The sequence below is a fragment of the Penaeus monodon genome, chromosome 2, assembly GCF_015228065.2.
Source record: "Penaeus monodon isolate SGIC_2016 chromosome 2, NSTDA_Pmon_1, whole genome shotgun sequence".
Lineage (NCBI taxonomy): Eukaryota > Metazoa > Arthropoda > Malacostraca > Decapoda > Penaeidae > Penaeus > Penaeus monodon.
The window spans coordinates 51436738-51451737 of NC_051387.1; the positions used below are offsets into that span (position 1 = coordinate 51436738).

The following is a 15000-nucleotide window of genomic DNA, read 5'->3' on the forward strand; positions in this document are numbered from 1 at the left end:
TGATGTTTCATAATGAATACAGTAAATGCTTGTTGTAGATAATGAATTTTTAGTAATTGCATTAATGATCAGGATGGTTGTTATATGAATCAAAATAAAATCAGGAATATGAAAAAAATGCTGGTTATTTTCGAATAAGAAAAGATTAGTATTATTCTTGAAGTTTTGAAGGCTTAAGTAATGGGATCATTTACCTGACTTCGTAATAGTTAATTAATTTAATTTCTCTGTCTTCAACTGTAATGATTTTGGAGTCTCTTGACTGTATTTTTTTTAGCTGCCCTTATTTTTATCCTTATAAATATTTATAATTCCACAAGTTTGTGGAAATCCTGTATCTTGAAACAGACACACGTTTGATATCAGCATTAATGTCTTAATGTCTGAAACACATCATGTCATAATTACTTGTATAATTTTATGTCAGTGTAACACTGTCCTCTTCATGCACATAGCTATATTATTACACAAAAAAGTCCCCTTCCTTATTGTTGCAATATATTAAGGTCTCTATTTTCATTAGCAGTCCTACAGTGTCTTGTCACCAGTATTGGCAAGTGCATGTGACACAGTGCCCTCCATGTGGCCGAGGGGAGCTGATGGTCCATTGGGGAATTTAGAAGCTCTAATGAGTATTTAATGAAGTGTATATTAATGATCTTGTAATAGGGATAGTGCTTGAGGTCTGGAATAATTTACTGGTAAAGGGGGAATGACAATATGGTGGCCATTTATGTTGACAAGTCTGTTTGCAGACTGTGTGCAGAATTATGTGAATGAGGTGATTTCTCTCATTATATTTTAATTTGTTTTAGTTTTCTCTCTCTCTCTCTCTCTCTCTCTCTCTCTCTCTCTCTCTCTCTCTCTCTCTCTCTCCTCCTCTCTCTTCTTCTCTCTCTCTCTCTTCTCTCTTCTCTTCTCTCTCTTCTCTTCTCTCTCTTTCTCTTTCTCCTTCTCTCTTCTCTCTCCTCTCTCCTCTCTCTTTCTCTCTCTCCTCTCTTTCTCTCTCTCTCTCTTTCTCTCTCTCCTTTTCTCTCTCTCTCTCCTCTCTTCTCTCTCTCTCTCTCCTTCTCTCTCTCTCTCTCTCTCTCTCTCTCTCTCTCTCTCTCTCTCTCTTTTCTCTCTCTCTCTTTCTCTCTCTCTCTCCCTCTCCCTCTCCCTCTCCCTCTCCCTCTCCCTCTCCCTCTCTCTCTCCAGCTGGGAAAGTTTGGTATCCATTGTTTTTGAAATGTTATTAATATTACAAGTTCTGTCTTGTTTGACTGTTAGGAAAAGAAAAGCAAATAGACATTAAATATTCAGACATAAAGATGGAATTTCGATAGTGTGTATACATTGGCACTAAATATAAGTTTATGAAAGATGGATTTATTTCTCTTATATTACTACCAAACGTTTAAAAAAATGATTGAGCATTTATTATTTTTATTATCATTGTCATTATTTACTGCTTCAGTTTCATAAACAATGTCAAGAATACCATATCATTTTATTATTATTATTTTTTTTTTCCCCAATAGTTTTGACCACACTCCCTTTATTCTTTTAAATCACCATGTGTTGCCCATAGAATTTTGTTCATTTTAGTATAATTTTCTTTTCTTGATTTAGCCCCACCCTTTACATCCATCATCTCAAGTAATGCTACTTGGGAAGAGATTTATTGTGATGGTTGCTGAGCTAGTGTATTTTTATTTCATTTTTCCAAGATTTTGATATCAATTTTATATATACACATTGGGTATTATTATAATTCAGGTGATGCTACATCAGATTCTCTGTTAGCTTACCATAATTGTTGCTGTGTGTATGTTGTTCCCAATATTTATATATGTGTAAATGTGAGTTTGTTCAGATATATTGCTATTTTCTTTTGCCCCTCTGCTTTGGTGTGTGCTAGTTTTTTGGCTATTTTGCATGGGTTATTTCAGAAACTAACTTGGAAGTCACACACACACACACACACACACACACACACACACACACACACACACACACACACACACACACACACACACACACACACACACACACACACACACACACACACACACACACACACACACACACACACACACACACACACACACACACACACACACACACACACACACAGAGTACGAAGAAGTTTCTTCGGTAGTAGTATTTTATGAGTCAATCTTTACCAACTTATTTTTAACATCTTAAATTTTGGCTTAGAAAGGGGATTCTGGTGCTGTTTAACACTGGCTCTATGTGCTTTGATTGTTAATTAAGGTACCTGGTGGAGACCGTGGAGTACCTTGTTAGAGAAGATTAATTGATACTCTTAAACCTAATACCAGCTTCATTGGCTAACAAATGTCTTCGCCAACAGAGTCTAACCTGGCGTGTTGGATACTACTTATGGCGATTCCCAAGGACTAAGTTCAAAACTAAGTTTAATGTACACTGGGTAAGACTGTAGACAGTCGGAAGCACACACTGCCAGAGAAAAAGGCCCCAGTTTTAGGCTTGGGCAGTTTTAATCCTGCAGTAATTTTTAACATGTACTGTCTCATTAAGAAATAGAGTCCTTTTCTAGTGCTTCCTGTATTATTTATAATGATTGTATTACTGCAGTTATTAGATGAATACGTTTACTCAAACTGCAGTCATAGCTGTTTCACAAGTTTAGATTTAGGATTTTTTTTTTTTTCCCTACAATATTATTACAAAATCAGCCAAAGAATTTTTTTGATAAATATGTAAGTAGGTATGTCGCTACTCAGAAATGTAATTCTCAGAAGTATGGCAGTTAAGTTGAATAGGTGACTTGTATGTGACTCGGGGGAATGTGTATTTTAAGATATTGATTTGGAGAATGATAGAAATAGTCCCTAGAATGTGGATATTAAGTAAGTTGTAAAATGTACTAAGTAATTTTGTATCAATTGATTTTTATTTTCTGTAGTTTGCACTAACTTTCATCTACGCACAGATACACAGTTTTTGATTAATAACATTTCTTAGAACTTACTGCTAATTCCTTTTTCAGAAGTTCAAATCTTTGACAAAGGTATGTTTGTTATTAGAGGAAAGTTATCTATGTGGATGTCACAAGCTTTGTTTGATTGGTTCACATCTATTAGTTTCTAGTTTAGGGAAGTTGGCCAGTGTTAGCTTTTTTCCCCTTTTTGTCTTTTTTTTTTGTGTGCATCTGTAATCTTATTTGCTCTGATGACAGGGAAAATATAGAAAGATGCAATTGAGGAAAAATGTTTCATAAAAAAAATATTATAAGGGATATTAGGAATTAAAGAAAAAGTTGATTGCTTTATATGTTCGTATTGCTGGATTTTATCCATAGGTTCAAATTACAGATATTAACATGGTTTACAGATGTTAATTCAATATTAATTTGTCTAGTACAGGGCACTTTGGAGTAGATTAAGGGAAAGGAAAGGGAATGGTATAAAGCATTTATTATTTTTTATTTGGTTGTGTGCAAGGAAAATGTATACTGATTGTTCCTGCTTCTAGCACAAAGTTGTGTAGATGCATTGTTATGATTAAGATGCATGGTGCACTAACTAGTATATGGAACTGAATTATTTTTTTTATGCATTATGTGTGTTCTATGTTTTTTCGAACATTTGCACTTCTCTTATTTTGTCAGTCAGAGCTGAGGAATAGAAAACTTATTATGAATGTTTACTATTTCTAAACAAGTGTGTTTAAAACAATTAAAAGAGACTTGACAGTAGAGACCGCAAAACCTTCTCTAGTGGTTCGGTGGTTTCTTCCTTTTAAGAGCAGTTTTTTCCTATTTTGGCCTATACACAAGTTTTTAACAGGTGTCATAGTGGGCATAAGTGAGGGCTAAAGTCAACTCAATCGTCCAAGGTTACAAGGGTGGTGTTTATGCTGCATACAGAACAATGGAGGAGATTGTAGATAAACAGCCTTTGTTCTCCCACAGCTCTAGTGGTTGTGAACTTCAATTACCGCAGCACTGTATGCATGGCTGTGTCTCGCACTTGGCTGCTCCTGTGGATGATATCTTTTCTTGGCAAAGAGGCTTCAGTTTTTTATTTTAAATTTTTATGTGAAATTGTTCACCATAAAATTTCTATGATTAGTTTTTGGGCCAAAAAGAATGTTACATTTTCTGTGGTTTGTTATTTTTTGTTTATGCTGAAAGGATAATTGATATTTTTATTTGTATCTTCGGTGGGAGATGATCTTAGAGTTTTTGCTTTATGAATTGTGGCTTTCTTGTTAGGGCTAGATATCATAAGTTGTTGCTGACCTTTGTTGAATTCTATTAATTTTAAGTAGTTTTGTTTCTGTAACTTGCAGATTACATTATGAAATGGAATAAAAAGTTGGCTTTCCAGGGCATTTACACCTTGAAAAGTGGTACATTATCACTTTTTTTTATATAATAATAATATTATTATTATTATTATTATTATTGTTATTACTACTACTACTACTACTACTTTATTTATATACACTATGGCAACTCCATTTCATACACAAAATGTGGTCACAGTTATATCTTTAATGTGTGATATTATTGCATACAATATTTGAAATGTGATATTTTTCTTTTTTGTCACCTTTGCATTCACTCTAATCCACTTATTACCTCCATACTCACTTCAGACAACTGCAAATATATTTATTATGTATTTATGTATGTACACTGTATAAGTAAAACATCCTTTTAACAGGATATGATATCAGTTTTTTTCTTGCAATAGCAAGCTAATATCTTATTTTATCCACAGGTTCTCTCACAAGATGTCAAGAAGGAGACACCACTGCAGTTCAAATTCAGAGCCAAGTTCTACCCAGAGGATGTGGCTGAGGAGATCATCCAGGACATTACACTGGTAAGGGCTCATGAGATGGGAGAATTAGATGGAAGAGATTTGGGTAATATTTGGGCAGTGGGAGAATTGTTGTTGTTGGATTTGCTTTTAGCATAGATTAAATTTGTTGAGATCACCGTGTTTTTCCGTTTGATGTTATGCTGTTTTTTTTAGTAATTTACTCTTTTCATTATTGTTTCACCTTCTGTATTTTATTTGTTGTTGAATAGAGATTCTTACATTTTGGCTATAATGAGAGATCCCTGTAATAGAATTCAGAAGTTCTTTTCAGAATTGCTAATAAACTGTATTTATAGGTCATACTTCATTCTTCTTAATATATTTATCAAAATTTACATCTAGTTCATATTTAGAAATAGGTCTCATTCTCAGCACTAAATGTTTTCATGTAGAAAAATATAGTACAAATTCTTTTGACCAGCAGAATCACCAGATTCCAAATAATGCTTAATTCTGTAAATGACATGAACATCAAAACCTTGCTGAGAAATGTTCAAAAGAAATATAATTTCTGCCCCACAGCGTCTGTTCTACCTGCAAGTGAAGAATGCTATCCTGAGCGATGACATCTACTGCCCCCCGGAGACATCAGTGCTCCTGGCTTCATATGCAGTGCAGGCCAAGTATGGAGACCATGGCTCAGACCTTCACAAACCAGGCTTCCTGGCAAATGACCGGTTACTGCCCCAGCGTGTCATGGACCAACACAAGCTGACACGTGAGGAGTGGGAAGAGAGGATAATCACCTGGTACCATGAACACAAGGGCATGCTCAGGTAGAGAATATCAGGATTTGTCTTCTCTCTCTCTCTCTCTCTCTCTCTCTCTCTCTCTCTCTCTCTCTCTCTCTCTCTCTCTCTCTCTCTCTCTCTCCTCCCTCCTCCCTCCCTCCCTCCCTCCCTCCCTCCCTCCCTCCCTCCCTCCCTCCCTCCCTCCCTCCCTCCCTCCCTCCCTCCCTCCCTCCTGTTTTCTCTCTCTCCCTGTTTTACTGCAATCTTCTCTGTCTCTCTCTCACTTTTTGTAGATGTAAAATTTAAAGACTGAAACATCATTTAAAATATTTTAATGAATGCTATACAGAGAATTGTAATATCATTAAATAAATTATTATTTTGTCTGCTTCACCATTAATATATCTTTGCTGTTGAGATAGATGTCATGCTATTCTTTCCTATATTTTCACTATGATTATTATTTCCACTATATTACTACATACCTTACTTTTCCTATTTCAGAGAGGATGCCATGATGGAATACCTTAAATTGGCACAGGATCTGGAGATGTATGGAGTTAATTACTTTGACATCAAGAACAAGAAGGGTACTGAGCTGTGGCTAGGTGTTGATGCTCTTGGTCTGAATATCTATGAAAAGGATGATAAGTAAGTTTAGAAGAGATGTTGAATTTTAGAACCATGGTTGCAAGATGCAGTTTATTATATCAGTAATGGTACCAAGTAGATTTGAAATTAAATGAAGAGGGAAGTTTCATAAAAATTTTGGTTTTCAGGTTAACTCCTAAGATTGGCTTCCCATGGTCTGAAATCAGAAATATCTCCTTCAATGACCGCAAATTCGTCATCAAACCCATTGATAAGAAAGCCCCAGATTTTGTTTTCTTTGCTCCTCGTTTACGCATCAACAAGCGTATCCTTGCTCTCTGCATGGGCAACCATGAATTGTACATGCGTCGCCGCAAGCCAGACACCATTGAGGTCCAGCAAATGAAGGCACAAGCTCGTGAGGAGAAGTTAGCAAAGCAGCAAGAAAGGTTAGTTGTCAGAAGGGCTTGCATCCACCTGTGCAAGTTTATCTGTCAAAGGAAATTTGTTCAGATTTTCTGTATTTTAACAGATATTAGGTATTTTTATCTATGTTGTGTAGGTTTATATCATATTTATGGTTTGATTGTCACTGAAATTCAGGTTTCAAGTCGTTATTACTTTCTTAACATCAGAGAAAAGCTGGCAAGAGAAATTGCTCTTCGCGAGGAGGCAGAGAAGAAGCAGAAAGAATATGAAGAACGCCTGAAGTCAATGCAAGAGGAGATGGAGAGGAGGCAGAAGGAGTTGGTTGAAGCACAGGAAACCATCCGACGACTGGAAGAACAGCTGAGACAATTGCAGGCAGCCAAGGAAGAGCTTGAGAACAAGCAGCAAGAACTCCACGATATGATGGTCCGTCTCGAACAGGCAAAGGAAATGGAAGCGGAAGAGAAGCTCAAACTGGAGGAAGAGATCCGCACCAAACAGGAGGAAGTACACAGGATCCAGGAAGAAGTCAACTTGAAGGACGAAGAGACCAAAAAGCTTCAGGTAGGAAGGAAAGATATGTCTTTTTGTAGCTTTAAATATGTAATTTCCTATATGTTTCTTCTTCACACATTGATTCTGAGATATAGGACAGACACAGCTAATATAGCCCTTATTTTCTCTGTCTTTTACCTCACTGTTTGTAAATAAGGAAAAAAAATCTAAAGAGAATAAAGTATATATTTGGATATATTATTGAATAGCTGTTATGATGACTGGGGAAAAGGTTGATTTATTCAGTAATTGTAATTTATATTATTAGTTAAGTAATAGCCAGAGTAAAATGATGAAACAAGGATTTTAGACTAGGAAATGTTGAATAGTAATATTCACTAAATATATTCTTAAACATTTGAAAGGTGTTTGTCAGTGACACTTGTGTATTTGTGCTGGTGTTCATGTTATAGTTATTGTATGGATGCAAGAATATCAGGAGAAAATGCTATTACCTAATATTTACTGTTGTGAACTAAGAGAAAGAGGAACAAAGAAACAGTATGCCATTTCAAAGAGGAAATTGACCATGCATTGTGGATTTTTTTTTACGATAAGATGCTGAAACTGCGGCTTTCTGAGGGACAACCAAGGGTAGGCGTGGGTGGTAAGGTAACCAGTGTGATGTTTGCAGAGGTCGTTTTTGATAGATCTGTGACCTTTAAAAAAAAAAAATATTGATTTTTTTTTCTATATATATATATAAACAGACTTGGGTAGGAAATAAATTGCCACCATTGCCGTAAAGCATTGTGGTGCATATCTGTTATTCTGCATGGAATTATTATTATTATTTTCTCTCCTAAAACCCAACTTATCCTTCTGTTAACATGTGTGTCCCTCTGATTGGTTGTGTGTGATTTTTTTTCCCACCCATGTTTCAGTATTTTTGTAATACATTTGGGAAAAAAAATTAACCCTTGTGTTTTGTGGCCCAATTATAATAGCAGTCAGATTTTTTTGTATATATATTTCAAATATTATTGGTTCATTTATTGCCATTATCTGAACTTGAGGCAGACACTGTTGTATTATTCTCCATCATAGGATAAAACATGTAGATGGATGTAGGGGGGGTTTACCACATAAAGGAAATTGTTTCCTGAAATCTAGGCATGATAACTCACTTGTGGACAGCATGTTTCTCATACTGAATAATATCTATTGGATTATATATATGGCATGAACAATACATTTATACCATTATGAACCATATTGCCATAGGAAGAAAGCTTATGCTGAAGATCAGGTACAATTTCACTTGAAAATTATTTTCATGTCAGATTTGTGTTTTATATATTTTGTCTTACTTATTTATTTTATGTTTTATGTGTAAGGAAAGAAACTTGTATAATAACAGGGAACTGGTAGGATCAACCTTAGAGATCCAGCTTAAACAGTAATCAGTTGTTGTCTTGTTAAAAAGACTTAAATGAATATTGCTACTTGCCTCCTCTTCTCAAGGCACACTAATTAGCAGGAAAATAAGCTTGCAGTGCTTTTAAATAGCAAAATCATAAAGCTCTCCAAGGTATGATATGTGAATGTTAATTCCTAGAACTTGAATCTTGAGTATGACCTTAATGAAATGAGCATGCACTTTATATGATTATTAAGGTTCTCTAGAGGGACTTAGATAATTCTTTCATAAGTGAACTCAAGGGTCATATCCAGAGGAAGTGACTAATGTTTCTTTATTTTTGTTTTCTTTTGTTTAAAGTATTTTTCTTTATGTACATGTACTTTTCTTTCATATATTAGTAAAAGAGAGAGAAACTTTCAGGGATACAGAAATAGGAAAAAGAGAGTTTAAGTAGTTTGCAGTTTTTAGTTAGATGCTTCAAAAAGCCAAGTCTGGGGAATATGAAGAAAAAGTCACCCATTTGTTTTGACTAATCTATTGCATACATCTTCTTATGAAATACAGCAAGAGGTTGAGGAAGCTCGCATGAAGCAAGAGGAAGCCACTGCTGCTCTCTTGGCTGCTTCTTCTACCCCTCAGCATCACCACGTAGCTGAGCAGGAAGACACTGAGGAAAATGACGACATCCCTAACGGAGACATCTCCAAGGACCTCTACATCGGAGATGAGCCCATTGAAGATCCAGTGGAGGAAAGGAGGACTCTCGCCGAGCGCAATGAGCGACTTCAAAACCAGCTTAAGGTATGGTGAAAGCAGTATGAACTTGGTGTAATCATATATCATGTGGCTCAGTTTAAAAGCTCAGTGAATGTGCCATATATTTATTTTGATTTTAGAGGTGAAAGGAGTTATGTATTAGTAACAGATAAAAATGGAAAGCATAGATTACTATTAATCATTCAATCCTTTCCATTTTTTGCAGGCTCTCAAGCATGACCTTGAGTCCACACGAGACACTGAAAAGGAAACCACCATGGACAAAATTCACAAGGAGAATGTACGACAGGGCAGAGACAAGTACAAGACACTGAGGGAGATCCGCAAGGGCAATACCAAGCGACGAGTAGATCAGTTTGAAAACTTGTAAACAGTCTGTCCTAGGACCAACACATCTTCACACTCCTGCTTTCCTATAGAGATTTACTCCCACATTTCCTTTCTTTTTTTTTCTTCTTTTATACATAGGCTTTATGTCATACAATTCTGTTGCTTTGCTACTCAAATTTGACAAACTTCTGAGATGCAAAAACTTTACTGAGTTTATCATTATTATTAATTATTCATAATATTAATAGTAGTATAATTACAATTATTATTATTATAATAATTTTTATATTATTAATTATCATCACTATTATTATTACTTTAGGAGCCTGTGAAATATGTGAATTCAATTTTTGATGAGTTCACATTCTTTTTTCCATTTTCTACATAAAATAGTATTGTCTTTGGAGAAGTAAATAGGTAACTGTGCCCTACATGATCTTTATATATAATAATGGAAATTTGTATGTATGTAATATAGGTGAAATGAGTGATGTACTCTTGTCCTTGTTAAAATTGGACCACATCTAAAAAAAAAAAAGAAAAAAAAAAAGAAAAAAGTAGTCATATCATAATCTAAATGAATGCATTTCTCGTGTCTCAAGCATGAGAAAAAACATTAAGACAACACTTCCTTACTTAGTGTGAACAATGTGATATGGACCATTTCAGATGGTGCTGGACCATGCAAGTAACTTACCCTCCCCTTCCCTCCGACCCTCCTCTCCCTCACCCCTTTTCTTCCCCCTTGAATTTTCATCTCTCAATTTATTTGGTAACTTTCATTCCCAGTAACTTGACACTTGATGAAAGGTTCAAGGAACTGAATATTTTTTAAGATCTAATAATATATAATAAAAAAAGAAGAAGAAACCAGAAACAGCACAATGTTATCATTGTACTGAATTACCTTATGCCCGAAGCTGTATGTCTCTTGCAGTTCATATAGAAGAAGAAACAAAGCTAGAGGTAGAGAGTTAGATTTTTACACAATGAACGCTCTGGGTAATAAAGTTAGGCCAAGCATTGTTATGAATGTAAATATATGTTGGTTGATGGGTAGTCTATTTTGAATATTGACATTTGTATTTGTAACACCTAAGTATAGGCTCCTGTTTAGTGTTGTTCAGGTGGATGCAACGAGAGATCTGATAGCTTAGATCTGATAGTTATAATTATCAAATTTAGGGGTTAATATGAAATATGGAAGATATTTTCTCCTGAATTGATTTATTTGTCAATGTATTTTTTGTTTTACCTTTTGTTTTTGAAAAATGTATTTTTGTTTATCATACAATATTCAGAATAGGAACCCCTCTGTTCTCATGCCCTTCTTAATTTGTTAATTTGTTTAAATGTAAAGGTCTGATAATCTCTATTAGATTTGGAAGTGATAAAAGCATTGAGTGGCAACAGAACAATCCAGTGTAATAGAACCATGCCTTGATAAGGCTGAAAGAGTTATGTTCGGTGTATTTCTTAGTCGTGTACCTTTTTGTAAGTAAGTAATCAAGGTGGAAGTCAAATCACAGCCAGGTATTACCAAGAACCAGCCAATACAACAATGCTTTCTTGCTTTTTCCACGACTGTATGTGCTGCCAGTGCCTATGCAACAACCTTCCCTCTTTTCCTGTCCTGTCAAGTCTTCCTGCATATGCTTGCTTGTTGTGTAAGGAAAGAATTACTGGAGAATATTTGTTAAATATTTGTAAATACTTTAGCCGCAATTGGTGATAGTGTTATGTATGTAATCAGGTGCTTGCCATTGTTCATTCACAACTTTTTTCAGTCTTGAGAAACTGTCACTTAAAAAAAATAATAATATTTCTTTTATTAGCTTATTAGACTGATGTTTGTATTTATTTTTTCTAAAGTTTTTTTTTTTCATTATTCCTTTGCAAAGTTCATGTACATTATTGTTTGGATTTCACAAGACATTCACTTTGGTAGAAGCACTGCTGTCCACCAATTATTTGGCTAAAATTTTAATTATCCATTTATTTATGCCACAGAATATCTTGAAAGAAAGATTACTTGGTACATACTTGCTGTTCAGTTCATTTCTAGAAAGCTTAATAATATTGCATACTAGCAAATTCTTGAAGTAAAGGAATAGGTTTTTACTCTGTAGAAGTAAATATGTAAATTATGAATTGGTTTCCTTGGGTAACCTCTGTCAGTGACTGGAGAGTGGACAACACAAGCAGGCAATGCATGGGAATGCAGTAGATATAGATGACCTCATTAGCACTGGGGTTGCTGGGACTCGTGTTCCTTCAGTGGCAAACCTCAGTGGTTGTATCTATTAACATAGCCTTTGATATGAAAATACAATATCTTAAACTGATGAGGTAAATATAAGTCATTTTTGAATAAACATAAAATATGATAACGTTTGTTTAGTATACCTATTTTACCGATGTACCATTATGCCCTGCATAAATAGTAAACTGAACATTTTTCCGTGGTAAGAATATTTCTTACCAAGGAAAAATGTACAGTATATATACAAAAGGTATCTCTTCTTTTTGTACAGGAAAATGTATTATCTGGAAATCTGACATTTCCCATGCCAGGCTTTCCAATGACAGCTAAAAAGCCAAATGAGCATTTCTCTACTAAACAGTTGATGATTTATTGTATTTTCAGTTTTGCTACATTACATTTTTTCTCAGTATTCACAATTGGAGCAAGGAAAAATATTTATGAATGGTTCAGCTCTGGATCCTGCATGAGCATACCATGTGATCAATGAAAGATGAACAAGATGAATTGACATAAGTTCCAGCACAAACTGTGGGTTGTGGATAATAAAATTTATTTCCTGTGATGACCTGCAGTCTGGCAGGAAAGTATTGTATTAGGCTGACCAAGAGGCTATCATTGTTGTAAAATATATAGTTTAACAACTTTTAAATATTACATATTCAAAGTGAACATGAATACAGCAGCATTAAGTATTAGTATCTGAAATGAGCAAATGTGTTATATAACGGAGAAATGTCCAGTAACGTGAGAGCATGTTTCCCACCTGCAAATGTGAATAGAAACACCAGTAAGGAAATACTGTTAGGGAAATTTCCAGCCAAACACAACCATACCTAGCCAAATGCCTACCCACACAAAATCACATGTAGGGAAATCCCAGCCCGTACAAAAACACTCCTAGGGAAATGGCCACCTAATAAAAGTAGCCAGAGAAATGTCTGATCAGAGATAAGTCCTATTTTCGCATTATAAGTACTTAATACCAATACCTATACATATTTTGAATTTACCTAATGCTACAATGGTCAGCAATGGTCATAAAAGTAAACTGATGAAATTTCTTAAACATTCGCGACCGTGCATTAAGACAAACAAACTGACAAGGTCTCAAAAGCATATAACATGCACACTATACAACAGAACATTTATGCATTATGTACAGTGCACAGTCAGACGCCCAAATAAACTGATAACCTAAAAAGCATCTCAAGTGAATCTATACTTGTGGGTTGGAATTACTTGTAAGTTACAGCAAGCAGGTGTAAGCGAAAAAAATAACAGGATCCAGAACAAAGACCGCTCTCGGTCTGACGCGCCCTGTCCCCCAGATAGCTTGTCTTGGCCTGGCCAAGAGAGTGATTATCCCGAACTTGAGTCGGGTGCCTGACGCAGATAAAGCCGGCTGAATCACGGCTATAAGTAAACATAAGCGCCCTGTACTCATACTACCGTTTTCATTTATCAATGTACTTATTTATGTATTCATTTTCTTAAGGCTGTATATATACGTTATGTTCATAGAGATTAAAGACATTTAGTATAGTTTTTCATATTAAAAGATCTTAGTGGCTCACTGAACCAGACACAAAAACAGTGAATTAACATTTCTGTCACAACTTTTTCATCCATCTTTGATCGAATTTAGAATCAAAGGTGTAGTACGAGTGATTGGAAGCACAGTGATGATGATAAAAAACTAACATATGATACCAGAAACAAAAATAATAATGGTAAATGAAAAATATTAATGAAAGTGAAGTGGCTAAAATGGAAAACATTTATAGAAGCAAAATTAATTATTTCATTGCAATTCATTCATTTAAACGAATGCTTTAGTCACACAATCAGAAAGATCCATAATAATACATCATATTAAAAAAAAATATTTAGTATTCTCACCCTCGCCTAAGGTCTTTCAGCTTCTAATATTTAGCGAAGAAATGGCGCTCTAAAGGTCCAACAAACACATGGATATCGATACCGGAAATCCATCATAGGCAGTAGAATCTCGGCCTTATATATTTCGAGACCGGTGAGTGCGATCAACAAAATCTAAAGTAGACCTCGGGGATAAAAAAAAAAAAAAGTCAGGAAAATCCAGTGGTCGGGCAGCGCCGCGAGAAGAACCATCGGCTCAGTCCGGCGGCGTCGCTCAGCTGTTCAAACCAAAACAAAAAAAGAAAAATCAAAACAATCCAATCTCCTCTTCTGTCACTCGGCAAGTGTCAGACGTCGCTCGCCATGGACCCCAAGCTGATTTCTCTGACACTCGCCACGTTATCTTGCGCCCAAGCATACTTGTATTTACTGAAGCAAAAGAAGAAAAGGAGGAAGAGGCTTCGGGTGACGCCACTTCTGCAAAGGAAAGATAGAAGCGAGTCCGAAAGACACCCCGATGATGATCCTACGAAGAAGAAAAAGAGAAGACTCTGGGTCAAGCCTTGGTTACAGAGAAAAAATAGGAATGTTTTCGATAAATTAATTCAGGAAATGCGACTCGACGATGATCCCGTGTTCTACGATTTCCATGGGATGAATAAGGAGAATTTCGACAAACTGTTATCCTTGGTGTCTCCTCACATTCAGAAAGAAAACACCAAATTAAGAGACTCTATTCCTTCAGCACAACGACTGTCTGTAACGTTGCGATACTTAGCTACAGGTAAGATAGTTTAGTATCGCTAAGTCACTATATTGTCCAATGCAGGAGACTACTGGAAGACAATGAATCCTCCACTTATTCATGGCTGGGTAGAGTGTATGATCAACATGCAGGTTTATTCAATCCTGAGTCTGTTCTATGCTTTATCCTGCCATATGGGGTGGATTCTTTATTGGCCAGGGCAGGGGTTAGGGACAGGAGCCCCCTGGATTCAATTATATTGACTAATTCTCTGTGTATTATTCATATTTTACCCCACAGTTTTCTTGGTACCATCCATGCCCTCTCCTGCTAATGGGGACAAGATTGTGGGTATTAGGGGGATTTCCACAACATAATTTCTATATATTAGGGTAGTAGAGCGTGAGAGGACTCAATCGACATCAATATCATTGTGATCAGTCATGCAGAGGTATTCTGTATATTTACCCAAGAAT

General features: G+C 35.6%; 2 protein-coding genes across 10 annotated transcripts in view; both read left to right on the forward strand.

Moving 5' to 3' along the window:
* Positions 1-12025, forward strand: part of LOC119583600 (moesin/ezrin/radixin homolog 1-like) — a 74851-nt gene extending 62826 nt beyond the window's left edge. For 6 of the 9 annotated variants that reach the window (XM_037932219.1, XM_037932235.1, XM_037932226.1 and 3 more), the window contains 7 exons: positions 4755-4859; positions 5382-5635; positions 6095-6241; positions 6370-6630; positions 6817-7174; positions 9093-9329; positions 9511-12025. In XM_037932219.1, coding sequence (XP_037788147.1) covers positions 4755-4859; positions 5382-5635; positions 6095-6241; positions 6370-6630; positions 6817-7174; positions 9093-9329; positions 9511-9675 — 1527 coding nt within the window. In that variant the 3' untranslated portion in view covers positions 9676-12025. Of the gene's footprint in view, positions 1-4754; positions 4860-5381; positions 5636-6094; positions 6242-6369; positions 6631-6816; positions 7175-7723; positions 7778-9092; positions 9330-9510 lie in introns of all 9 variants that reach the window. The other 3 variants (XM_037932181.1, XM_037932205.1, XM_037932197.1) reach the window with 2 other exon arrangements.
* A 1738-nt stretch (positions 12026-13763) lies between these two features.
* The window catches only part of LOC119583706 (protein ALP1-like), a 6905-nt gene continuing 5668 nt past the window's right edge, over positions 13764-15000 (forward strand). The window contains exon 1 of the mRNA XM_037932351.1: positions 13764-14563. The gene's annotated coding sequence lies outside the window, so the exon portion shown is untranslated. The remainder of the gene's footprint in view (positions 14564-15000) is intronic.